This window comes from Rhincodon typus, unplaced genomic scaffold (genome assembly GCF_021869965.1).
Source record: "Rhincodon typus isolate 14 unplaced genomic scaffold, sRhiTyp1.1 hic_rhity00000727, whole genome shotgun sequence".
Taxonomy (NCBI): domain Eukaryota; kingdom Metazoa; phylum Chordata; class Chondrichthyes; order Orectolobiformes; family Rhincodontidae; genus Rhincodon; species Rhincodon typus.
The window spans coordinates 1-27,577 of NW_025966365.1; the positions used below are offsets into that span (position 1 = coordinate 1).

At 39.6% G+C, this 27,577-nt stretch overlaps 1 protein-coding gene across 2 annotated transcripts in view; it reads left to right on the forward strand.

Annotated features, from left to right (window-relative positions):
- Nucleotides 1-834: 834 nt before the first annotated feature.
- The window catches only part of LOC109916068 (PHD and RING finger domain-containing protein 1-like), a 42,622-nt gene continuing 15,879 nt past the window's right edge, over nt 835-27,577 (forward strand). Inside the window, exons 1-7 of one of the 2 annotated variants that reach the window (XM_048621516.1) lie at nt 835-859; nt 8,939-9,059; nt 11,953-12,105; nt 14,148-14,353; nt 15,398-15,481; nt 17,719-17,840; nt 26,348-26,439. In XM_048621516.1, coding sequence (XP_048477473.1) covers nt 8,954-9,059; nt 11,953-12,105; nt 14,148-14,353; nt 15,398-15,481; nt 17,719-17,840; nt 26,348-26,439 — 763 coding nt within the window. In that variant the 5' untranslated portion in view covers nt 835-859; nt 8,939-8,953. Of the gene's footprint in view, nt 860-8,857; nt 9,060-11,952; nt 12,106-14,147; nt 14,354-15,397; nt 15,482-17,718; nt 17,841-26,347; nt 26,440-27,577 lie in introns of those variants that run through there. The other variant, XM_048621515.1, reaches the window with a different exon arrangement.

Sequence of the window (27,577 nt, forward strand, 5' to 3'; positions counted from 1 at the left end):
TCCTAAAGCAGTGGGAAGTATAGACGGAGTTATTGGAAGCAAGGTTTGTTTGCATGATGGACTGGGCTGTGTTCACAACTCCCTGTAATTTATTGCGGTCTTGGGCAGAGCAGTTGCCATACCAAACTGTGATGCATTGGATAGGATACTCTCTATGGTGCATGTATAAAAATTGGTAAGAGTCGTTGTGGACATGCCGAACTTCCTTAGCCTTCTAAGGAAGTAAAGGCATTGGTGCGATTTCTTGACTGTAGTGTTGACATGGATGGACCAAGTCAGTCTGGTGATACTTACTCCTAGGAATTTGAAGCTCTTGACCATCTCCACCTCAGCATCATTGATACATTGCCCTCCATTCTGCTTCTTGAAGTCACTGATTGGCTCCTTCATTTTGCTGACATTGAGGAAGAGGTTGTTGTCTTTACACCATGCCACTAACCTCTCTGTCTCTTTCCTGTACTCTGTCTCGTTGTTGTTTAAGATCCAACCCAATATGGTGGTGTCATCAGCAAACTTGTAAATGGAGTTAGAGCAGAATTTGACCACACAGTCATGAGTGTATGAGCAGTATAGTAGGGGACTAAGTATGCAGCCTTGTGGGACTCTGGTGCTGAAGGTTATCGTGGAGGAGATGTTGCCTATACTTACTGATTGTACACTGTGGGTCAGGAAGTCGAGGATCCAGGTGCAGAGTCCTATGTCACGGAGTTTGGAGATAAGTTTGTTTGGAATTATGGTATTGAAGGCAGAGTTAACGTCATTAAAGTAGAGTCTGACGTAGGTGTCCTTGTTATCCAGATGTTCCAGGGGTTGAATGTACGACCAGGGAGATGGCGTCTGCTGTGGACCAGTTGCAACGGTAGGTGAATTGTAGTGGATTAAGGCAGTCTGCAAGGCTGGAGTTGATGTGTGCTATTACTAATCTCTTGAAGCACTTCATAATGATGGATATCAGAGCCACTGGATTGTGGTCATTAAGGCACGCTGTCTGATTTTAATTTTGCACTGGGATGATAAATGTTAGAGAAAGTAGAGTTAACATTTCATGTCCAGTGACCCTTCTTCAGGACTCCAGTTAACTGAGCATTATGAAACATTAACTCTGCTTTTTCTCCTGAGATGCTGCCTGACCTGAGTTTTTCCAGCAGTTTCTGTTTTCGTTTCTGATTTCTAGAGTTCACAGTTCTTTGGTATTTTTTCTAGCTGATTGAAGTCACTTATCCCATATATGTACTATTCTAGTAAATCTCCCTAAATCCTTGACATGCTTTCTACATATTTTCATATCAACCTGTTCAGAGATGTAATTACACACCTCTGGAGTAGGTGGGATATTAGGCTGGGTCTCCTGGCTCAGAGGTAGGGGTACTATCACAAGCACCTCTTGACATGCTTTCTAAAGTGGTGCCTAGAATTGAACGCAATCACACCAGCTGGTGTCTAACTGTTGATTTATAAAGATTTAGTAAAACAGCTTCACTTTTGTGCTGTTTGTCACTTCACAAAGCCAAGGTTCCTGTATGCTTTTTTAAAATCAGTTTCTTAGATTATTCTATCACCTTCAAAGGCATATATGTGTACATCTTGAATAAGTGTTCCTGCACCCACTTTAACATTATACCATTCCCTTTATATTGACACTCCTCATTCTTCGTGTAGAAATGCATCACTTCAGAGTTCTGTTAAACTTCATCTGCTGTGTCCCTTTTTATTAATATGAACATAGGAGTTAAGATCAGAATTAGGCTGTTTTGCACCTTGAGCATGCTCTGCTGTTCAGTAAGATCATGGATGAGCTGATTATAATCTTAACTCCACGTTTTTCCCTACCCCCAATTATCTTTCAATTTCTTACTGATAAAGAGTCAATTCACCTTTGCCGTAAAATATTCAGATTTTGTTTACACTGTTTTTTTGTGGACGAAAGTTCCAAAGACTCATGGTCCTCTGTAGAAAAAAAGGCATTCTCCTTGTCTTCGCCTTAAATGAGTAAATTCTTAATTTTAAATGGTGATACCTAGTTTTAGAATCTCTTGAGATGTGAGTCCAAATCCCACTCATCCCATTGACCTTTCAGCCCCAAAAATCTTAGGGGAGTTAGTGGCTTAGTGGCAGTGTTACAGGACTAAACCAGAATCCCAGACCAATGTTAAGTGGGAATGCTGACTTGAGGCTCCATTCAGATCACTCATGATCTTATCAAATGACAGAGCAGGCTTGAGAGGCCTAAATGGCCTGTTCCTTCTCCTAATTATTGGTATGTTCAACAAAAGGGAATATAACTATTGTCACTTAACATTAAATGACATTACCATCACTAAATTCCCTACTATCAACATCTTGGCGGTTACTATGAACCAGAAACTGAACTGGACTAGCGATATAAATACAGAAGCTACAAGAGCAGGTCAAGGGACCAGGAATCCTGCAGCAAGTAACTCACTTCCTGATTCTGCAAAGCCCGTCCACCATCTACAAGGCAGAACTAAGAAGTTGCCTGGATGAGAGCAACTCCAACAACACTGAAGAAGTTCGACACCATCCAGGGCGAAGCAGCGTGCTTGACTGGCACCACATCTACAAGTGTTTACACCCTCCACCACCAACACTCAGTAGCCGCAATGTGTATTGTCTACAAGATGCACTGCAGAAATTCACCAAGGCTTCTTTGGCAGTGCTTCCCAAAGTTGTGACCTTTATTATCTGAATGGACAAGGACAGCAGATACATGCAAACGGTAAATTCTGCAAGGTCCCCTCCAAGCCATATACCATCCTGTTTTGGACATATATTGCTGTTCCTTTAGTGTTATCAAACCTTTGAGTAAAGGAGTTGGGGCGTCATGTTGAGATTGTACAGGTCGTTGCTGAGGCCTCTTCTTGAGTACTGTGTGCAGTTCTGGTTGCCCTGCTATAGGAAGGACGTTATTAAATTGGATAGGGTTCAGAAAGATTTACCAGTATGTTGCTGAGAATGGAGGGATTGAGTTATAAAAATAGGCAGGGATTTGCTTCACTGGAGATTCAGAGTTTAAAGGATGACCTGATAGAGGTTTATAAAATCTTGAGGACCATTGATAAGGTGAATAGCAAGGGTCTTTTCCCTAGGGGAGTTCAAAACTAGGGGACATCTTTTTAAGATGAGAGCAGGAAGTTTTGAAAAGGGCATGAGGGGCAACTTTTTATACAGAGTTGTTTGTGTGTGGAATGAACTGCCAGAAGAAGTTGTGCTTGCAGATACAGTTACAGTATTTAAAAGACATCTGGATAAGTACATGACTAGGAAAGATTTGGAGTGATATGGGCCAAATGCAGGCAGGTGGGACTAGTTTGGTTTGGGAACATGGTTGGCAAGGACTAATTGGACTGAAGGGTCTGTTCTCTTGTATTACTCTATGATGAAACATCTTTTTCATATCTATCCTCCCCAAGATCTTATTTCAAATAAGTTGCAGTTTAATCTTCTAAACTCCAGTGGATACAAGCCTTGTCCAAGCTTTTCTCACAACAACTCATCTATTCTATGCGTTAGTTCCTGTATAAATCTTCTCTGGACTGCTCCCAACATATTTACGTTCTTCCTTAAATAAGGAGACCAATATTTTTGGTCTCACCAATGCTCTATATAACTGAAGAATACCCTCTTTATATTTGATTTCCCTTGTAATAAATTATAACATTCTATTAGTTTCTTAATTACTTGCTTACTTGGAAGCTAATTTGTTGTGATTCATGCATTAGGGCACTCTGATCCCTCTGCATTCTCTCACTCTTTAGATAGTATGCTTTTTATTCTTCCTACCAAAATGCACTATTTTATATTTTCACAAGTCATCCGTTTGCCAGATACTTGCTCATTTACTTAACCTATTGGTTTGTCCTTTTCACAACTGAATTTTCTACCTATCTTTGAGTCATCAGCAAATTTTACAGCTATACCTCCTCTCCATTCATCCTGAACTGTGATACCGTTCTCTCACTGTATACTATATTTCTGGGTTTCATGCCATTGGCAGGCTTTGAAATGATGTCCTATATATTCAAATCCAGATCACTAACAGACATGAAAAATGCAGTGATCATAATTCTGACCTGTAGAGTTCTTCTTTTCTGTCTGAAAGATAACTGCTCATCCTTACCCTCTAATGCTCAGTTAATTGTATGTGCATGCTTCCAATCTCTCTCTAATCTCTCATTGCGAACTATGAAATGCCTTTGGGAATCGGAGATCTGAGCCAATCTGTTCGTCTCAAGCAAGCGACATTTACCAAGTTATATCTCAACATTCTTCGTACACTGTATTCCAAGATGTTATCTTCTGAAATAAATTTTAATTGATTCACATGCTTGTCATTAGTGATTGCTGAAATACCTGTGCCAGTGGTTTTATAAGATGCATAGTCATTACATTTTAAGTTCATTAAATGATTCAAAGAATGTTTTTGTTCACTTTTTGTAAGATGTAATTGCTTTTGTGACGAGATTTGTTCTTCAGTTGAGGAATTTCACAGCATAGACAAATAGCATATAGCCCATTGTGCCTGTAATTTGAAAGAGATACCTAATTTATTCTTGTACCTTTCAATTTTTTTACTTTTGAAGTACTTATCCATTTCCCTTTTAAAAGCTGTTATGGATTCTTAGTCTGCTGCTGAATTTTGCACAGGAATTAAAACTCCTAACACTCCTCAGTCAAGAGAACAGAAGAATCTCCTGTTATAAATTTCCTTATTGTTTTATGTTTGAGCCCTCCAGTTTATATAGATATGGATGTTAATGGCAAGGCCAACATTTGCCTCCCATCCTGAATTGCCTTTGAACTGAGTGGCTTCCTACACCATTTCAAAGGGCAGTTAGAGTCCACTGCATCTCGTTAGCCGTTCAGTGACTAGTAGAAATAGACTTTCTAATTTTATCTCTTCCAAACCCCTTGTGGGAACAGACAAGATAAGCTGCATTTTATATTACATGTGAATTTGTATGCATATTTCTCATAGGAAATTAATCTTGATTTAGTTCATAGTGCCTTGATTTAGTTTGTTTTAAAATTAGATTTTCTAGAAGTAGGCATGATTCTATTCCATTCAAAAAGTGTAAAAATTTCCAAATACAGAAATTTTATTCCAAATACATTAAATGATGGCCTAACGTTCCGTATCTGAGTTTTGCACCTTTGATACAAGCATGTTTAAAGTATATGGATTAATAAGATGTGATGTAGGGATTTGCTATATGTATCTGAAAACATTAAAAAATGAAATGAATTTATTTTGAAGTCTTCAGGGGATTGACTGAATAGTTTTTGGCAGATTCTGTGGGATTTAGTGTATGTTAGTACAATCGATCTAAAAGTATATAGCAGAACAGATTATACATTGTGAATTGTGCCTCTTTTCTGTTCCTTAACCTAGAAATAAAAGCATAGAGTTGCATACCCAATTTGCTGACTTGTTCTCAATTTATTTTCTTGATAAAATCCATTATATTGGTTAGATTTATGGGTAATGTTGAAAACACACATTTTTTCAAGTGCATAGCAGTTCATCATTTTGACCCTCATTTTTCTTCAATCCCTCAGTCTCTCAATACCTCTGTTCACCCCACACCATGCTGTCTCCCCACCTCCCCTACCTTTAATGTAAATGCAAGTTGTTGTGATTCATTAACAGACTCATGTCCTTCTGGGTAATAGAGGGCACAGGGTCATCACATCTTCATCATTTCGTCTTCGTTGACATCTTTGTCCCTCAAGCTCAGGAACACACCTACCCTTCGCAGGAACCTGCACATGGAATCTTTTAATGTGGGGATGCTGTTGTGCAGCAGTTGAAAAAATCTGTTATAGGTGTATTGGAAGGATTACGGATTGGTAATTAACATTTTAAACCATGTGATGAACACGTTTTTGTGGCCATCTGGCCCTGGAGTGCGACTTAAAGCTGGACCTTCTAGCTCAGACACAGACATGTTACCCACTGTGTCACAAGACCTACAGAGCAGAGATTTTGAAGATCCTGTTAAAAGAGCCGTGGCAATTTGCTGCAATGTACCTTGGTGCACGCTGCTGTCATTAGGCACTGGGAAAGGAGTGAGCATTTAAGCTGGTGGATCATGTGAGCTCTTTTGTTCAGAACAATGTCAAGCTTCTGGCCACTGAATCCTCAGGATGTTGTTGGTGGGGAATTCAGAAAATAGTAATTGACTGGCATTATGTAGCACCAATGTTACTTGCCATTTATAAGCCCAAATATGAATGTTGTCCAGGCGTTGCTTTGTTAGGATGGGGATTGCTTCAGAATCTGAGAAATTGTGAATGAAAATTAACATTAAGCAATCATCAGTGAACATCTACGTATCTGACTTTATGATTGAGAAAAGGCCTTTGAGCACCTGAAGTTTTGGCCTAGGGCACTGCCATGAGTCACGTTGTGTCTACATAAGCATTGAGTTCTGTTTTGCTAGGTCAAATATTTTACTGCACTTGTGTATTACAGTTATGAATGAGGAAGCTTGAATTTTTAAAATAACCACTAACTGCAAGAAAGATATCAATTTTGTGAGACTTTGTTTCCATAGGATCTTGGAATGCATGACCAGCATGGAGGCCTTTATCTTTCAATCTTCTATTCTTTAATCTTGAGTGTGAGACCAACCTACAAAGGTGATACATTTGTTGCTGTAGGGCAGAATTTTGACTTGTAGAATTATGCATTTTGAATTTTTTTCTCTTTACTCAACCCAGCCCAGGGAAGCTTTCACTTGGCTCTTGTTTGTTGAATCTGTTTGTGTTTGGGAGCAGCAGAGGATACCCCTTTCGTAGCTATAATTCACATGGTCAGCCTACAGAACTCCTTTTGGTGATGTCTCCGTTACTGAAGCCAGTGCTGCTGACTGGAGTTGGAAGAAGGCAAAGTGGGGCTTAGATGGCTGAGTACTGGACTGAGGCCAGGCCGAAAGCGGGGTTGGGGGTGGCAACTGTGGCCAGTAACAGAGACTGGGGCCGGGTTGATCCCGGCAAGTCTGGAATTTTGTTCCAGTGGATCCTGCTTTGTTTTTTTTTGTATGCCCAATACGGTTGTTGTTTTGTGCTGGCAGTGGTGCCTATATTAAAATTGGCAGGTGTATTTAAATGAAGCAGTAATGATGTACTGTCATGCAGCTTATTGTTTTGCTCTTTGAAATCCACGCTTGCTCTAACAAACGTTTAGATACCTTTCATTGGTGCAAGTGACCAAGGGCTGGTCTCCACACTCTGGGTTTAGGGTCTTGTTATAACTTTTCTGCCACATTAATTTATGCTTTATGAAGTTTTAGGATTCAAGTCATATTTCTAAAATGTTTCAGATAATCTGTTATCATTATTGGTTCTTTACCACTCTAGCTCCCTGAGATCTGAGCAGGTTGGAGAAATCTAGAAAGTGAGGATGGTGGAGGTAGAAGGAGGGTGAGTGAGTGAATGTGATTGGTGGCATAAGTGAGTTTTGGGGTGGTAAAATGAGTGGGGGCTGAGTGGGATGTGAGGGTGAGCATGAGTGAAATGGATTTGGAGGGCATGAATGTGTCAAATGGGGGAGTGAATATGGAGAGAGCTTATGAGTATGTGAGGGATTGAGTGTGGAGAGAGGGCCGTGAGAGTATAAGGACAAGTATAGAGAGAGGGTGTGTGTGAAAGGAGAGATGAGTTGGGAAGGCAGGTGGGGGTGTGTGCGCGGGGTTGGGGGAGTGGTGGTGGTGAAAGATTATAATGAGTATTTGTGGTGAGCAGGAGAGGAGCTTCACTGAGTCTTCTGTCAGCATAGAATATAGAGAATTTGATTGAAATCTACTGGATTATGTAAAATAAATTTTTATGAAGTACTTGAGACAGATTTTCATACTCGTATGATACATTACTTTATGTTCATCTATAATATGCTAACTTTAATAATTGTTCCTAGGCTCCTTTATTGCTGTTATTGGTTTTGCTGGCAACTGGAGTCACATTCATTTTCAAATGTTTTTACTTTGTTTCATGGATATGAGTATCACTGGCAATTCCGGCCTTCATTGCCCATCTCTAATTACACTGGGGAAAGTGGTACAGAGTTAGAATGGGGTCACTTTGGAAAATAGTTTGCAAAGTGCTGACATGCTCCTTTACTTCACTTCACTTGTACATGATCTAGCAAGGTTGTTAGTATGGACTTCCTGGACGTATGTCTTATCTGCACTAACTGCATCAGATGCTGAAATGCTGAGATTAGTTTGGCTTTATACAAATGCATTTGTGCGTTGTCTTGGTGATAGGTAAACAAAGCTAAAACTAATGCATCTGTTCATTTGAAATCTAACAATTACAACAGTTTGAAATTGATAAGCATTTGCATTTCTCTACAAATCACAAAATGCGCTTTAATTTGTCAAAACATTTTCAGACATTTTTGGCTTTTAAAAACTCATTGATTAGACTCTAGCTGAAGCATTGTGAGCATTTTTGAGCATCACACATTGTAAAGGATGTCAGAGCCTTAGAGAGGAAATTTATTAATATTGGTCCCTGGGAGAGGAATTTTCAGACCAGAAAAGGTAAGGATTTAATGGACCTTTGCAAATCAGGAGAAATTGTTTCCATTGTCACTATGTTCAGTAACTATGGACACAGATTTGAAGTAACAGGGAGTCAGAGGAGACATAATTTTTTTTATGCAGTGTGTTATGACGTTCTGGAATATACTACTTAAAAGACAAGCAGATTCAAGTAATAAATTGCAAAATGGAATTGAAAAAATATTGTGGAAAATAATTAACACAAGCATGATGGGCCACATGGCCTCCTCTTTGCTATATCATTCTGTGTTTCTGTGACACCAGTGGCAGACTTGATGACCTGAAAATCTGTTTGATCTCTTTGATGCTGTTGCCTCTTGGATTTTAGTTAATGGAATCCTTCTTTCTTGCAGATATTCAGTTTCTGAATGTACATTATGGATGACGATAGCCAAGATGAACTGATTAATGTAAACACTGCACTGGGGAAAGCAAGAGGAAAACGAGAAGTCGTAGCCATTTTCAGTGATGGAGGTAATGTTCAGAATTTAGTTGGGCAAAATGAAGTATGGTATGATCATGGTGGATGCGCAGATAGGATAAAGCTACCCTTGTTTAGAGCTGAGGGTCAGATGTGCTTGTTTGAAAAAGACTTTACACATATTGAAGACAATCAATATCAATAGGAGAATGATGTTCCGAAAAGGGAGCCCTCAATGACATTCTAATCTCAAAAATGTGCTGACGAATCAATGGTCCTGACAGGCATACGATGAATTAAATATTTAATCATGTTCTGTCTAAGTTAAATAGCAAATTATTTGCTCAGTCTGTGTTTTTGAGTTTTCTCATCTCTCTGGGAAGTGCTGATTCTTGGGTTATGGCTCCAAGGTACTGGATTTCAATGTAGATAAACATGGGGTCAACATTAACAGGATGGAACAACCAATTTTCTAATTGGTAAACTTGTGTCAAAAAATGGCATGCAGGTATAGCAAGTATTTGGCAAAGAAATGGAAAGAACATAAATTGGCAAATTGAGTGGAGTATATGGGGAGCACTGGGGGAGGCGATGGCTGAGTGGTATTATTGGTGGATCATTAATCCAGGTAAGGTTTGGGGACTGGGTCCAAATCCTGCCATGCCATGAAAAAAAGGTCTGGAATTAAGAGTCTAATGATACGCGTGAAACCATTGTCGATTGTTGGAAAAACCCATCTGGTTCAAACATGTCCTTTAGGGAAGGAAACTGCCATATTTACCTGGGCTGGCCTACGTGTGACTCCAGATTCATAGCAATGTGGTTGGCTTGTAACTGCCCTCTGGGCAATTAGAGATGGGCAATAAATGCCAGTGATGCCCTCAAACCGTGAATGAATGAAAGAAATATAAGTAGTGAAGTCTTGCTGCCACTAATGAGATTTCACCTAGAGTACTACATGCAGTTCTGATCTCATTATTTAAGGAGGGATACGCTTACATTGGCAGCAGTCCATAAACGACTCACCTGATTAACTCCATCTCAGGAATCATCATATGAACAAAGGTTGAGCATGATGGCCTATTCTCATGAGTTTAAAGGAATGAGAGGCGATCTTATGGAAGCATTGCATTCTAAGGGGGTTTGATTGGTTGCATTTTGTCAAGCTAGATCTAACGGCTTATTTAAGATGGAAATGAGGTGGAATTTCTTCTCTCAGAGGGTTGTTAAGTTTTGGAATTCTCTCCCCATAGAGATGTGGAGGCTGGATTATTGATTACATTTCAGGGCTGAGTTAGGAAGATTTTTGATTTATAAAGGGGGGGTCAAAGGGCATGGGGAGCTGCAGGGAGTGTGGAGTTGAGGCAAGAAGAACATCAACTATGATCTTTTTGAATAGCGGAACAAGGTTGAGCACCTCGAAGACCTACTGCTGTTTCAGTTTCTTGTGTTTTTATGTTACGTGGAAAGCTAGAAACAGTGGAAGAACAAAGCGACTTGGTGTTCAGGTACATAGAGCACAAAGATATCATGAACAAGTACAGAAAGTAGTCAAAGAGTAATAGAATGCTGGCCTTTATATCTTGAGGAAGATAATTCTATGGGGTAGAAGCCAGGTCTCAGTTCTCTAAAACTAGTGGGACCACACTTGGATTCTGAGGGAAATTCTGATCACCAGCCTTTGGAAAGATATTTTGACCAAGGAGGGAGTGCTGCATAGCTTTACTTAAATTATACCTGGACTTAAACAGTTAAATTACGATGAATGATTGCACAAACAAGAACTGTACTTCTTCAGTGTGTAAGTTCAGGGTTGATTTAAAAACATTTGAACAAAAAATACCAGTCAAGTCACTGAACCTGCCCTGCCACTCAGTACAATCATGGCTGATTGAACTCTTCAACACGTTTTACCTACACCATCCCTATTTCCTTGTATGCCACTGGCAATCAGAAATTTATTAATCTCTATTTTAAACACACTTAAAGAATGAGCTTCCACAGTCTTCTGCGGTAGAGAATTCTAAAGGTTTAAAATACTGAGTAAAAGAGTTTCTCCTCATTTTGGGATGGCATCTGCCTTATTTTTAAGTTGTTTCTAGACTCCCATACAAAGGGAAACATCTTGCCTGTATTTACCATGCCTGAGTTTAAACATTTTGTAAGTATTAATTAGACCATCCCTCATTCTTCGAAAAGCTAAAGACTACATGTCCTGTTTTGCCCAATCTCACTTAACAGGACAGTCCCACAATCTGGGAACAAATCTGATGAACCTTTGTTGTACTCCCTCTATGACAATATCTTCCTGAGATAAGGAGACCAAAATAGCATACATTACTCCAGTGATGATCTAACCAAGCGCATATGTAATTGAGGCAAGACTTCAGTAACCCTGCCCTCAAATACTGTTGTGATAAAGGCTAACATTCCATTAGCCTTCCTAAAAGCTTGCTGAATCTGCATATTAGCCTTTAGTGGGTCGTCAACAAGGCCAACTAGGTCCCTTTGTTCAACTACGTTTTCCAACTTCCTACCAATTAAGGATACTCTGCATATCTGTTTCTCCTACCAAGGTGAATAACCCCTGAGTTTTCCACATTATATTCCATCTGCCACGTTCTTTCCCATTTCCTTAAGCCTGTCCAAATCCTCTTGAAGCTGCTTTACATCTTCCTCACAGCTCTCATTCCCATTTAGCTTTGTTTCATCTGCAAATTTGGAAATATTATATTTCGTCCCCATCTCCAAATCGCTTATACTGTATATATTGTGAACAGCTGGGCACCAAGGCCTGTGGTACCCAACTATTCACAACCTGCCAACATTTTTATTACTACTCTGTTTTCTGTCTGTGAGCCGATCACTGATTGATGCCGGGACACTACCTATCATGGCTGGTACAAAAGTCTAACCTCTAAAACTCTGAATGTATGCTTTTGTCAGAGGAATCTAGCAGTGAAGATGATCTAGATGAGGGTGGTACAGATGAAGATGATGATGATGATGAAGATGAAGATGATGAAGATGGAGAAGGGGTGGAAGATGATGATGAAGGTGATGAGGAAGATGATGAGGATGAAGATGAGGCAGAGGAAGGTATAATACTGGTTCCCCAACTTGTAAGACTTGATTAAGTCAAATTCATTAGTCCATACTTCATAATGGATCTGGTAAGAGCTGTTAATCTTGCAAAGATTTGAATTTATAGGATCAAATATTATTCAGGTGAGTTATTGTTCTAGTAGAATGGACATGAAAAAGAATATCTCACGTCTGAGTTTGAAAGGCTTTCCTCCCTCCACCTCATTCATTCTACCCTGAAAGCTAAAGATCTGGTGTCACTGCTACTGGTGTCCCTTGATGTCTCAACTAAACGGCCATTGCTACACACATACCTGCATAGTAAGCAGCGCCATCACAAATGAGCTTGTCCTTGCCTTGCCTGTTAAGGTGTGAGCATATTTCTGTGCCCTCTTCTAGTGTAGGATTGCATGGTGTTTGTGGAATTCTTGGAGGTTCATAAACCATTTGTACCCAAGCTGCAAATATTCAATTCAACATAGACCAGGGCCCTTCTGGTGCAGTATAATGCAGATAGAGTATTTGGAAGTTGCAATCTGAGTAATATTGTGCCAGTTAATGCCCTGGTATTGTTATTTTAGGTAATCCCCATCATACAAAACAATGATGTTTATAATGACCAAAAATTTGAAAACAATTAACTATTTTGATTTCAAAGCTTTTTGTCATAGCTTCTTGATTGCTGCCCTTATTGACTACAGTGACAGTTGTCTTAATCAGTTTGCATCTAGTTCAAATACATTGAAAGCAAGAACAATTATCATTAAGTAACACCTCTTCAAATTTTTTATTTAGCAAACTAGAGGAAACTGCCATTCCTTATGCAGTCTCTTGAAACTACTTGCAATGCTAAAATGTCTATTAACTCCACTCAGTCTTCTCTGCTGTTATGGGTATTGTTGCAGTTTCTTGAGTCTTTCTTTTAAATAGAATCTGTACATTACTTTTCCACTTCTAAACTTGTAATGTTTTGATGGATTACTAATCTGTTTCCAATATGTTTCCAATGTGGAGGATTCTTGTATAGACATCTTTTCTCTGCTGTATACTGGAATGCCAAGAGCAATATCTCACTGTAATTTGCTACTGTTGTTGTTCCTTTCTGCCTGTGAAACCCTTATTTGTATCTTTATTATCAATTAACCTCCTAATCAGTCCCCAAATTCACTGCCAGCAAACTCATGTTCATCCAAAACTCTGCTAGAGGTGCTATTGGTGCAATGGTAGTGTCCCAACCTCTGAGCCAGGAGGCCTGGATCCAAGTCCAACCTGCTTTAGAGGTATGTAATAACATTATAAAATAAATCCAAAACTCTGACCTGCATTCAAAGTTGTGGCATGTGCCATAAATCCATTTCCACTGCTTGCTGATCTACATTGGATCCTGGTGAAGTCTCAAATTTAAAATTTTCATCCTTGCATTTGAATTCCTCTACGACCTCTCTTCTCCCAACTTTTATTATTACCTGCTGCAGCCAGACAGCCTCCAAGACCTTCATATTTTTCTAATTCTGGCCTTTTGCGCATCCCCAGTTTTCAATGCTGCACCATTCATGTTCGTGTCTTCAACCACCTAGGTCCTAAACCCCTCTGACTTTCAAACTAATTCTCATGTTTTAAGATGTTTCTTGAAACTTATCTACTAAGGTTTTGCTCACTTGTCCTAACGTTTCCTTAAGTGGCTCTGTTTCAGAGTTGTACTGATAATAAAAACAGCAAATGTTGGAAATACTCTGCAGGCCAGACAGCAGCTTGTTAGAGAAACAAACGACAGAATGAAGGGTTATTAACCTGGAATGTTAATTTTGTCACTGTAAAACAGACCTGTAATTTTTGCTGTTTTTTTAGATTTCTAATTTCTGAAGTATTTTTGTATTTGTTTTGATAATGCCCTTGTGCAGCTCTTGGCATGTTTACCCCATTAAAGCTGCTACATAAATTTACACTGTAAATTTGGTTCTTCTGTCATGTAGTGTTATAATTCAAGTTTACATTCGGAGATTGATAAATGTAAATGATATTGCATTTGTTTGTTTCTTAAAAAAATTTGTCTGAAGACAATGAAATCGATGATGAGGCAGAGGAGGCTGTTAGAGGAGATGACACAGAGAAAACAAGTTCTGGAGGTAAATGGGGAAGCAATTCCGATGAGGAGGCCGACAATTGCCCAATCTGCCTGAATACTTTCCGAGACCAGGCTATTGGAACTCCAGAAAGCTGTGCACATTACTTTTGCCTTGATTGCATTCTTGAATGGGCAAAGGTGAGTGCTATGAACCAGGTATAGGTTTTGAACTGTTTGAAGCTATTAGGTTGATGGTGTATTCTCTATATTAAAAAAATTATACATTTCTGCACGTATTTTGATAAACTATAAGTGACTGTACCTGATTCTGTAAGAAAGAATGATGTGATTATGGACTTGTTCTGAACTTGAGATTATTATTTTCACATTTGCTCCCCACTATAATGATTTAAGAGATTTGGCAGTAGTATTTCCCTTCACATTGAGAATGTCATTCATGTCTCAATGGAGACTACTGTTGCCCTTGAACCAGAAGATTATAGTTTCAATACTTAGGGGGCTTGAGCACATAATTCAGTTCTACACATCATTCATGCACTCTCAGGGAATATAGGAGCAGGTATAGATCATTCTGTCCCTCAAGCCTGTTCCACCATTTAATGAGATCATGGCCGATCAGCGACATAACTGCATATAACTGCCTTTGACCCATATCGCCTAATACCTTTGCTTAAGAAAAAAGTTACCATGGTTGAAGTTTATTGAATAAGATAGTAAATAGTGGCACTGTCTGTCCCCTGATAGGTAGTAAAATCACACAGCACTATGCAAAGAAGAACATGGTATTTTCCTTGTTATCCTGGCTAACATCAATCACCATCAGTATGACAAATAATCTGTGTTTCCTACATCACAGCAGTGATTGCACATTAAAATTGGCTTAAATTACTGTCCTTAATTAGCTGAAAGCACTTTCATAGGATGCTCAGATGTCTTAAAGGAAATCATGGAAATGCAAATTCTGTCTTCCTCACTTTGCCTTCCCCATGCTGCAAGAAATTAAGGAGGTCCTATGAAGCCAGCTGTCATACAGTGATAGCCATCTATAAGTCAGTCATAAAATTTCAAAGCAGATTGGTTAACCCACATTTATGATGCTGCTTGGCCTGCTGTGTTCATCCAGCCATGCACCTTGTTGTCTCGGATTCTCCAGCATCTGCAGTTCCTACTATCTCTGAAAGAATTGTATTGATGGTTTATAAAATATTATTTTTCACACAGAATGCCAATTCATGTCCTGTTGATCGAATAATCTTCAAACACATCTGTGTCCGTACACATTTTGGAGGAACAGTCATAAAGAAGGTGAGTTGCAATGAAAACTGTTAATCAGGGCGGTATAAGTGTATTTGGATGAAATTGAGAAGATGCTTACTTCTGCTAGGGATCAAGATGATATGATTGGGGGTAGGTCAGTTTGTGGGAATCTCGGATACTTGGCACAAATGTCAAACGTGTGTGCTCCTGGGCACTGAATGTCATGAGGGCATCATAAATGACATTGATTCGCTAGGAATAAGTGGATATCCAGATCTAGCTAGTGCAAGTACCTAACAGTGATCCCTGTGGCAGCAAGGTCTGTTGGTGCCCCACTTGCTGAAATGTTACGTGTAGTATATTGTGCAAGACTGGGGAGATGGTTTTGGGTAATAAGGATATGGTGGAGGAGTTAAACAGATATTTTACATCAATCTTTACAGTGGACGATACTTCGAAAATTCCATTAATACTAAAGAATGAGGGGGAGGAATTAAGTACCATCATTAAATAAATAATATTTGACAAACTAAAGTGGCTAAAAACAGATATGCCCCTGGGCCCTGATGGCTTACATCCTAGGATCCTATAAGAAATAGCTACAGAGATGTTGGATGCATTGGTTGTCATTTTCCAAAAATCCTGGGATTCTGCAGCAGCACGAGAGGATTGCAAAACTGCTAATGTGACACCCCTATTCAAAAAAGGGAAGGAGGCAAAAAGTGGTTAACTATATGTTGATTATCCTATGATCGTTGGTAAAGCATTGGAATCAATTATTAAGGAAGTAAAAGCAGAACAAATCATAATCTAATCAAGCAGTTAGCATAGCGCCATGGTAGGAAAATTGTATTTAATTTATTAAAGTTTTTTGAAGAAGTCTCAAGCAGAGTGGATAAAGAAGCTGTTTGATGTGTTGCATTTGAAGGTGTTTGACAAGGTACCTCACATAAGATTAAGTCATAGGATAAGAGCTCAGGATGTTGGCGGTGATGTACGTTGACATGCTTAGAGCATTGGTTCATGGGAAAAAAAGCAGTGAGTGGGATAAAGGGCTCTTTTTTGATTGTTGACCCATGACCAGTGGGGTTCCACAGGGATCAGTACTGGGACTGCAATTGTTTACAATATAGATTAATAACTTGGAGGAAGGAAGTGAATGTACTATAGCCATATTTGCAGACAACACAAAAATAGGTGGAAAAGCAAGTTGTGAGAGGGAAACAAATAGTTTACAAAGATATTGATAGCTTAAGTAAGTGGGCAAAAAGTTGGCAAATGGAGTTGAAAGTGGGAAAATGCGAAGTTTATTTTGGAAAGGAGAACAAAAGAACAATGTTATTTAAATGGAGAAAAACTGCAGAAAACTCCAAAACAAAGGGACTTGGAGGTACTTGTACACAAAAGACAGACAGCTTGTTCACAGATGCAGCAAGGAATCACAGAGGCTAATGGAATTTTGGCCCTTATTTTACGGGTTCGGAGTATAAGAGTTCTTATTGCAACTGTACAAGATGTTGGTGGGACCACATCTGGAGTACTGTGCGCAGTTTTGGTCCCCTTATTTAGGGAAATGTATAATTCCATTGGTGTGATATGGAAGGATTGTCTTATGAGCAAAGGCTAAACAGGTTGGGACTCTACTCACTGGAGTGTAAAAGAATAAGAGGCAATCTCATTGAAACCTATAGAATCTTTAAGGCTCTTCACAGTATAAATGCTGAGAGGATGCTCCCCCTCATAGGAGAATCTATGAACAGTGGTCATAGTTTCAGAAAAAAGAGCACCAATTTAAGACTGAGATGAGGAATTTTTTTCTCTGAGGGTTGCGGGTCTTGAGTCTTTGGAGCTCCTTGTCATACAGAGCTGTGGCGACAGTGTCCTTGTATACATTTAAGGCTGCAGTTGATAGATTCTTGACCAGTAGGGGAATCAAGAGTTATGGGGAAAAGGCAGGAAAGTGGACGTGAGGAATGTTGGATTAGCCATGTTCCCATTGAATAGTAGAACGGGGTTGAACGGCCTACTCCTATTCCTATTTCTTATGGTCTCATGGTCTCAGTAAATCTAACACTCTTCCTAGCAGTGTTACTGTCAATTGTGCCATACACTGAGAACACGTCCACTAACGCAGTTGGCAGGGGATCATGCCTTAGTTATTTCCCATTTGCGCAGTTCAGTGTCACATGTTTGGTGCTACTGAGTCACAGTCAGTGGGGGTGGAAAAGACAGTATCTTTAGACAATCCAATATTTCATTCCTAAGAATTCTCCTTCTCTTTGAAGATTCCAGTGCAGAGCCCTGATAAAGATAATGAAGAGGAGGAAGAGGACGTGACAAACTGTGAGGTGTGTGGACGAAGTGACCGTGAAGATAGCCTTCTCCTCTGTGATGGTTGTGATTCGGGGTATGTAACAGCTGGACATGACAATAACTTAAAACTGTATTTGGAAACCATAGCAATTCAAATTACTTGTGTTGCAATGATGGCATACTGACTGATTATCAACATATCTAAACGATAGAACTGTATCAGGTTGAAATTCTACAGGTGTGAATCCCGGGGAGCTGTTGACATCCTTTTCACTGCTGTTTGATCTTTACAATGTCTTTGGACAGTATTTGTTGCAATACAGCTTCAGCCAGTTATTATGTTAGAGGTTGGGCTCTTGTTCCTCTAATTTTATAAGTTCTTCCTCAAAATAACAGTGTTCAAAGTTGCTGCTGTTCAGTGTATTAAGGATACAGCAATAAACTATGATTTGACAAATTGGTAATGATGCACAAACGTAACAACAATGCTTTGGTGAACTTGCCAGATGTCTTTCTGAGAATTCACATCTATCGTTATCAACCTGGGGTTGATGGTGTTCATGACTGTTTAGACCTCAGTGAATTAATACTCCCTCACTTATCCTTCTGTCTGAGCCAGCAATATGAGAATCTGCATGTTCCATAACGTCACTTAATTCAGTTAGCTGATCTTGCTCATTGATGACCACAATTTTGATAAGAATAACTTCTAACTAGTTTCACCATGACAAAACTGTCAAATCAAGTCATTCAGTGGAGACAGATACTGAGAGATTAATGAATGAGGGCCCCCTACAGGTGACGTTATCACTTGGCCTTGGAAGATGTCTACTGGGATGTCAACTGTGGGATCTATGGGGCCAGGACAAAGGAAGCTTGTAACTGAATCCTTATCAGCTAAACGTCTCTGTCTGGTAAGTTCTAATTCCCACCAACCAACTGAACACTGAAGCTCAATTAAAGGGCATAACTATCATCAAAAGATTTCCCATTCCTGGTGGGTCACAGAATGTAGTGAACCTGGTTTTGGGGGGGCCACACTGCCACCCTACTAACTACTGTTTGCAACTACAGTATCACCATGACTTGTTTACATGAGAATGTAAGAAACAGGAGCAGAAGTAGGACATTTGTGCAATGAAGCTTGCCCGACCGTGCTATATAACATGCCTGATCTGTTCCAAGCCTCAACTCCTCTTTAATGCAAACTCCTTACATCCCTCAACTCCTCAACATAACAAAATGTTATGTATCCTCTCCTTAAATACTTCCAGTGAACTAACCTTCACAGTTCTCTGAAGTAGAGAATTCCAGACATTCACTACAGTCTGAGAGAAGAAATTCCTTCAGTTTGAGGTAAGTGTCCCCTTATAGTGTAACTATATTGTGTAGTTCAATATTCCACCAGTGGTGGAAACATCATCTAACATCAATCCTTTCAACTCCTCAGCATCTTGTATGTTTCATTAAGATTGCTCATCATTTTTCTGAACTGTAATGAATAAGGGTCTAACTTGTTTCGCCATTCTTGATAAGTCACCCCTTTTGTCTCAGGAATCAGCCGAGTGAAGCTTTTGGAACTGCCTCCAATGCCGTATATTCTTTCTTACATGCAGGGACCAAAATTCTATGTCATACTCCAGATGTGGCCCATCAAAACCCTGTACAGTTGTAACAAGATTTCCCTATTTTTGAATTCCAGTCTCCTAAGATGAATGGACAAAATTCAATATGCTATCTTAATTACTTCTACACCTGCAAGCTAACTTTCCTTTTTGTGTTTCATGACAAGAACACCTGAGTCCCTCTGTGCTGCCCTTTTATAGAGTCTCCATTTAGCTAGTAGAGTTTGCTTTTTAATTCTTACTACCAAAGTGCGTGCATGACCTCACACTTGGCTACATTAAACTCCATTTGCCAAGTTTTGTCCACTCTTTCAACTTGTCCTTATCCCCTTGCAGATTCCTGTGTTTTCATCACAACATGCCCTTCCACCTATTTTTGTTACGATTACAAGTTTGGATATGTTGCACTCTGCCCCTCTCTGTTTGTAATAAAAAAAAGCAAAATAATTGATTTCATAGGACCAATCCTTGTGGCACTCTACAAGTTACATTGTAAAAGACCCATTAATCCTAACTTTTTCTGAAGAAGGGTCTAGACCTGAAACGTCAGCTTTCCTGCTCCTCTGATGCTGCTTGGCCTGCTGTGTTCATCCAGCTCTCTACCTTGTTATCCCACTAATCCTAATTCTTTGTTTTCTGCGTTAATTAATCCTCTGTCCATGCTAATACATTACTGGCAATACTGTAAGCCCCTATCTTGTGCAATAACCTTTTACATGGCACCTTAGCAAATGCCTTCTTGAAATACTAATATTCTACATCCCCTGGTTTCCCTTTATCAACTCTGCTTGTTATATTCTCCGAGAACTTGAGCAAGTTTGACAAACACGATTTCTCTTTCACAAAACCATGTTGGCTCTGTTTGGTTTTATTATGTTTTTCTAAATGTCCTGCTATTTCTTCCTTAATAATGGACTCTAGCATTTTCCCAATGACACATGAAAGGGTAAGTGGCCCATTGTTTCCTGTGTTCTGTTTTCCTCCCTTGAACAGGGGTGTCTTAATGGCAGTTTTTTGATCCGCTGGAACCCTCCTGGAGTCTGATGAGTTCTGGAATATTTCGGCCAAAAGCCTCCATTATCCGTGCAGTCACTTTCTTTTACAATATATGAATGCAGGCATCAGGTCTTGGTGACAGGTCTGCCTTTATTGCCATTAGTTTATCAATTGTAGTCTACTTTTCAGTTCAATTGGCATCAGATTGCATATATTTGTACCTTGTGTGCAGACTATTACTAGGATCTTTCCTGTTAACTTTTGAGATGTTTACCATGTCCTCCATCATGAAGGCCAATGCAAAATATTGATTTAAATTATCTGTCATTTCCCTCCTCCCTGTTATTCACTCCCCAGTTGCATCCTCCAAACATCCCATACTTAAATTAGCTATTTTACTTTTTACATGCTCGTAGAATTTCTTGCAGTTTTTATATTTGCCATTTTAATTTCATAATACATTTTCTACCGAAATATTAGCTTATTTTTGTCATCATCTGCTTTCTTAAGAAATTCCAATTTATCTGGCTTACCACTAATTTTTACTGTTTATACACCTTAGGTTTTGTCTGGATACAGTCCTTGACTGGTTTTATTAACTACAGGTTATGATATGGAAGTGCTAGTGTTGGACTGGGGTGGACAAAGTCAGAAGTCATGCGACACCAGGTTATAGTACAACAGGTTTATTTGGAATCACACACCTAGTGTTCTGTGACTTCTGACTTTAACTATTGTAAAGCTATTTATTGTTGTCACAGTCCTTTTTTTGATCAATTTAATTTTTCCTGAACGTTATGAAGTATCTGTTAAGAGTCGTCTTCATACCTTTATAATTGCCCTTATTGAGGTTGAGGACCCTGGTTTGAGACCTGAGTTGCTCTCCCTTGTACTGAATTTGAAATTCCACCATGTTCTGATTGCTACTCCCTAAGATGATCCTTGATTAAGAGATCTCTAATTAACCCTACTTCATTGCACATTACTAGATCTAAAATAGCCTGGTAGCCACTACTCTAAGAAGTAGTTCCTGATGCACTGTGCAAATTCATCTTCCTCCTTCCTCTTTTCCATCTGATTTGTTATGTTAATTACAATCACCCGTGACAGTGATAGTGCCCTTCTAACACACCTCCGTTATTTTCTGATATATACTTAGTACTTCAATGAGGCAAGTTTCTGAGGGCCTATAGAAGATTGCTACCTGTGATTTCTTTCCCAAACTAATTCTGATCACAATCTATTGCACCTATACAACTATCGTCATTACACCAATACCTTCCTGTATTAAACAATGCTGCCCCACAACCTCCTGTTTTTGGTCATATTCCCACGAATATTGAATTCCAAGTCCTGTTACCTGGGAAGTTGCCATTCTCACTGTTCATTGTTTTCAACATCACGATGTGGAGCTAAAGAACATCGCTAAAATTGTTACAGCAGGAATGCAAATTTATTTTTAGGGAATTCATGGATTTATTCAATTCTGTTTTAATTGATTTACAATGGTGTTGCACACAAAGTCAAAACCAAAGTCTATTTTTCAGTTGAATTGGTATCAGATCACTGATCTCCTGACCTCATGACAGCCTTGGTTCAAACATGGATAAAAGAACTGAATTCCAGAGATGAGAGTGACTGTCCTTGATATTAAAGCCGTATTTGAACAAGTGTGGCATCAATACATCTTAGCAAAACTGGAGTCAGTGAAATCAGTGGAAAGTGCTCTGCTAGTTGGAGTCATACCTGGCACAAAGAAAGATGATTTGAGTTGTTTGAGGTCAGTCACTTTGGCTCCAAGACATCGCTGGTAGAATTTCTTAGGGTAGTGACCTAAGCTCAACCACCCTCAGCTGCTTTATCAGTGACCTTCTGTCTTTAATAAGATCAGAAGTGGGGAGTGCCTGATGACTGGAGGGTGGCTAATATTGTGCCTTTGGGTAGTGTTGTAGAACAGAGGGACATCGGAGTTCAGGTACATAATTCTTTGAAGTTTGCGTCACATATTGACAGGGTGTTTAGCCTTCTTTGTTCAGTCCTTTGAGTATATGAGTTGGAAAGTCATATTGAGGTTGTACAGGACATTGGTGTGGCCTCTTCTGGAATACTGTGTCCAGTTCTGGTTGCCCAGTTATAGGAAGGATATTATTAAGCTGGAGAGGGTTAAGAAGCAATTTACCAGGATATTGCTGGATATGGAAGGTTTGAGTTATGAAGAAAAGCTGGATAGGCTGGGACTTCTTTGAGTGGAGTGTCGGAGGTTGAGAAGGCTATATGTAGAGTTAATGGTAGTTGTCTTTTCCCTAGGATGAGGGATTTCAAGACTCTGGGGAATATTTTTAAGGTGAGACCAGAGAGATTTAAAAAAGACCAGGGCAAATTTTTTACACAGAGGATGGTTCACGTGTTGAAAGAACTTCCTGAGGAAGTGGTGGATGCGGGCACAGAATGTTTAAAAGACACTTAAATAAGTACATGAATAGGAAATGTTTGGAGGTATATTGGCCAGGAGCAGGCAGGTGAGACTAATTTAGTTTAGGATTATGTAGCATGGACTGGTTGGATCAAAGGGTCTGTTTCTGTTCTCTATGACTTTATGTTTGCTGATGATTGCACAATATTCTATACTATTTACTATTCCTCAGGAACTGAGGCAGCCTGTATTCATATGCAGCAAGGCCTTAACAGCATCTGGGCTTAAGAGGCAGGTTGTACCAAATAGGATTCGGGACTCAGGCAATCACCACCACCAAAAGACAGAATCTAACAATCATTGCTTGACATTCATCAGTATTGCCATTGCTGATTTTCCCTCCATCACATCCTGATGATTACCATTGTCCAGATATTGAATTGGACCAGCCACATAAGTACTGTACCTACAAGAGCAGGTCAATATCTAGGAATTGTCTCCCCACAGACTGCCCACCATCTATAAAGCACAAGTCCAGAATGTGATGGAATACTCCCCACCTGCCAGAAGAGTGCAGCTTCAAAAACACTCAAGAAACTTGACGCTATCCAGCAGAAAGCCCACTTGATTGGCACCACAAATTTTCACTCACTCCATGTTGAAGATCAGTAGCAGCAGTGTGTGCCATCTACAAGATGCGCTGCAGAAATTCACCAAAGCTTCATAGACAGCACCTTCTAAACCCATGACCATGACATTAAGTACAAAAGCAGCAGATACATGAGAACACCATCATCATCTGTCATATTTTCCTCCAAGGCACTCACCATCCTGACTTGAAAATATATCGCTTCAATGTCACTGGGACAATTTCCTGCAACTCTCTCCCTAACAGCACTGTGGGGATACCTTCAGCATACAGACTGCAGCGGTTCAAGAAGGTAGCTCATCACCACCTCGAGCACAACAAGGAATAGGCAAGGAATAGGCAATAAATGCTGTCCCAGTTAGTGATGCCCACATGTCATGAATGATCTTTAAAAAAAAAAGACCAGAGAAGGAATTTACACGTGAAGGCAAGCGGCATAGTTGAGGCATTGAATGAATACTTTGCATCTGTCTTTACCAAAGAGGGAGATTTTATACAAGCCATGGTAACAGAAGAGGAAACTATCACTAGAAGGATTCAGAATTTATAAGGAAGATTTTTTGGATAGACTCTTGGTACTTAAAGTTGAGAAGTCACTGGAACCAAATGGAAAGCATCCAAGGATACTGAAGAAACTGACTAGAAAATTGCAAGGGCGGTGTTTCACATGATTTTTCAGTCATCCCTAAACACTTGCGGGTGCCAGAAGACTGGAGAATTGAAGATATTATGCACTTGTACACAAAAGGTTTGTAAGAATGAGCCCGCCAGCAATTAGCAGTCAGTCAGTTTAACTTCAGTGCTGTGGAAGCTTCTAGAAACAGTTATTAGGGATGGAATTGGTCATTTGAAAAAAAGTGAGTTGATTAAGAAGATCCAGCATATCTTCTAAAGGATACATCATATTTAAATAACTTGCTAGAGTTTTTCCGAGAGGTTGCAGAAAATATTGATGTGGTGTACATGGACTTCCAGAGGTTTTCAGTAGATTGCTGCACAACAGAATTATGAAAGAATTTATAGCACATGGAATAAAAAGGATAGTTACAAAGTGAATGCAAAATTAGCTGAGTGACACAGGAAAGAGTAATGGTGAATGGATATCTTTCAGGCTGGAGGAATGTTTCCCAGGGATCAGAATTGGAACCCTTGCTTTTCCTGATATTTATTAATGATCTAGAACTTGATATGTAGAGGACAGTTTCAAGGTTTGCAGATAATACAATAATTGAAAGCATTGTAAACTGAGGGACAGTGTAGAATTTCAAAAAGATATAGACAGGTTGGTGGATAAGTGGCAGATCAAATTCAAGGTAGAGAAGTGTGATGTGATGCATTTTGGTAGGAAGAACATGGACAGATAATATAAAATAAAGGGAACAATTCTAAAGAGAGTGCAGGAGCAGTGGAAACTGGGTGTACGTGTGCTTAGATTATTGAAGGTGGCAGGACAGGTGGAGAGAACAATTGATAAAACATGCAGTACCGTGATCTTTATTAATAAAGGCATTGAGTACAAAAGCAGGGAGGTTACGATGAGCGTGTACACGACACTTGTTCAACCTCAGCTGGAGTGTTGTGTTATGGATGCAACCCTGTAGGAAGGATGTGAGTGCATTGGAGTTTAGGTGGAACAAAGATTGGATGAAGTTTTTGGCAATGTCTAAGCTGAGTCAGCGTGGGGTGAAGTCGGTGATATATGGGAGGTGAAAAGTGAAAGCCCAAAAGAGTGATCAAAAGCTAATTACGGCTTCATATGTGAAACCGAGGTTGCAAGCAGTCTGATTTAGTCTCAGACTGTTGGCACAGTGGGTTTTGGGACCCTTTTCTTGATGTATATTAGTGATCTAGTCTTCGTATACAGGAATCAGTTTTAAAGTCTGCAGACAATGCAAAGCTTGGAAGCATTGTAAACTGTAAAACGGGCAGTGAAAATTTCAAAAGAATATTGACAAGTTGGTGGAGTGAACATAGAAGTTGTTACCAACTCTGTTGAGACCTGTAAAACAAATTTGAATTCCCAGTGACTGATCTAGAAATTGCACAATGCAAATTCAAATTTTAAGACCTTAATTGCAACAAGCAAAAAGCAACAAAATACTCTTGAGGCAACGTGTAGAAAGTACCAAGAAGCTATCCTTTGTCCATTTCTTAACCAACTGTCAGTCTCATGGCGGAATTATACATTACAGCACACTCTCTGCAGGACACAGTTCAAATTTACTCTCAGCTTCTCTGAGGAGGTTGAACAAATGGTTCTGTGAATGGAGAGTTGATTAAAGAGAGTGGACTGGGTGAGCAAAATAGCCCTTTTATTGTTTTTCAGTTCAAATTTCATGGGCTTCAAAGTCATGACTGCAGAGACTTCAGAGGGGTGGTACGGTAGCTCAGTGGTTAACACTGCTGCCTCGCAGCGTTCGGTTCCACCCTCAGATGACTGTCTGTGTGGAGTTTGCACATTCTCCCCACGTCTGCATGGGTTTCCTCTGGGTGCTCCAGTTTCTCCCCACTGTCCAAAAACATGCAGGTTAGGTGAATTGGCCATAGATTGCCTATAGAATCCAGTTTTGCAGGTTACGTGGATTAGCCATGGGAAATGTTGGGCTACTGGGATGGGTGAGATGCTGTTCGGATGGTTGGTGTAGACCTGATGGGCCTGCTTTCACACCGTAAGGATTCTATGATTCTATATAGATCCAATTCTGTGTTTCTTTTCTTTGCATTCCCAGTGATGTATAATAACAGTTCTTTCAAGCTGAAGGAAGCAAGATCTCTTAGCTCTGTATTGGCAACTACAGGTTTGCTGGAAAGCATTGGATGGTTCAAGTTTAATTCATTAAAATTCTGCATGCATTATTTTAACTTGTTTTTAATGAAGAATATTTTTTGATGATTCAAATTGTTTCCTTTTTTTTTAGGTACCACTTGGACTGTCTCACTCCTGCCCTTAATACTGTTCCAGTGGAAGAATGGTTTTGCCCAGAATGTGCTGCTAACAATCCCACAGCTGGTGAGAAAAAAAAAACCATATGATTTATATTTAAGGGAAGATGTGCTCTTTAAACTTGTTTGCTGAGTTGTGACTGGAGAAAATGTGTTTAGACAATATAGGATTTGACTGGTTATGATGCTGGACGGGCACCCTAAGAGTCTGGGAATTCCGGCCTCACCATTTTGCTGGCAGCAGACTGGTGAATGAGAAAGAGAGTAGCTGGGTGGTCAGTGGAGTGATGAATTGACCAAGAAGCTGTAATGATGGGTTGTCAATGGATTCAGTGGTCACAGACTTTTAAGGATGGATGATTGGCCAGCAGAGCAGGCCAGAAGTGGCAGATCCTAACGTGAGCAATACCACTTTCTGGCAGCAAGAAGTCATACTACCAGGACAGACAATTAGGCTGCAGGCAGCTGGGAGGCCTGTGAAATGAAGAACTATTTGAAGTTGAGGATAGAAGTGGAAGAGATTGTGTTGGGAAGTCCTGGGCCATATATAAGTATATATTTATATAAAGGGCTTATACAACTGGTATCAGCAGTGATCATCTGAAGGTTTATTCCATTTGCCCCAGTATGGTGAAGACATTCATCCCCTTGGTCTTGTTGCACTATTTGATCATGGTTGATCAATACTTTATCTCCTTTTATCACTCTTCATTTTGAAATGTTTGGTCCGTCCAACCTGAACTGCTTCCTATAGGGCTACTTGGATATCCCCATTACTGTTTGGATGAAGGAGTGTTCCCTGTTTACCTTAAAATAGCTTAGCTATTATTTTAAGATTGACAGAATACTTTTTTTTTCAATAATACTCAAAGTTCTTTGTTATGCAGTCATCAGGAAAGTTTGCAAAGGAACCAATGCATGTAGAAAATCAATATTTCTACTGCATTAGAGGGAGCTGATAATTGGCTGGCAAGTGGGAGATTGATTGTTAAGAGATATGCCATGGAGAATGCATCAACTAATGATGTTTAATAGTTTAAAGCCGGACAATATTTCAATTTTAAACCACTCAGTTGACTCTGGTTGGTCAGGGCATTTGCCCTGAGAAATGAGTAGAAATTTGACACCTATTTTGTTGAATTCAAACAGGTGCCAGTGTATGTACAGAGATAGCAGGAACTGCAGATGCTGGAGAATCTGAGATA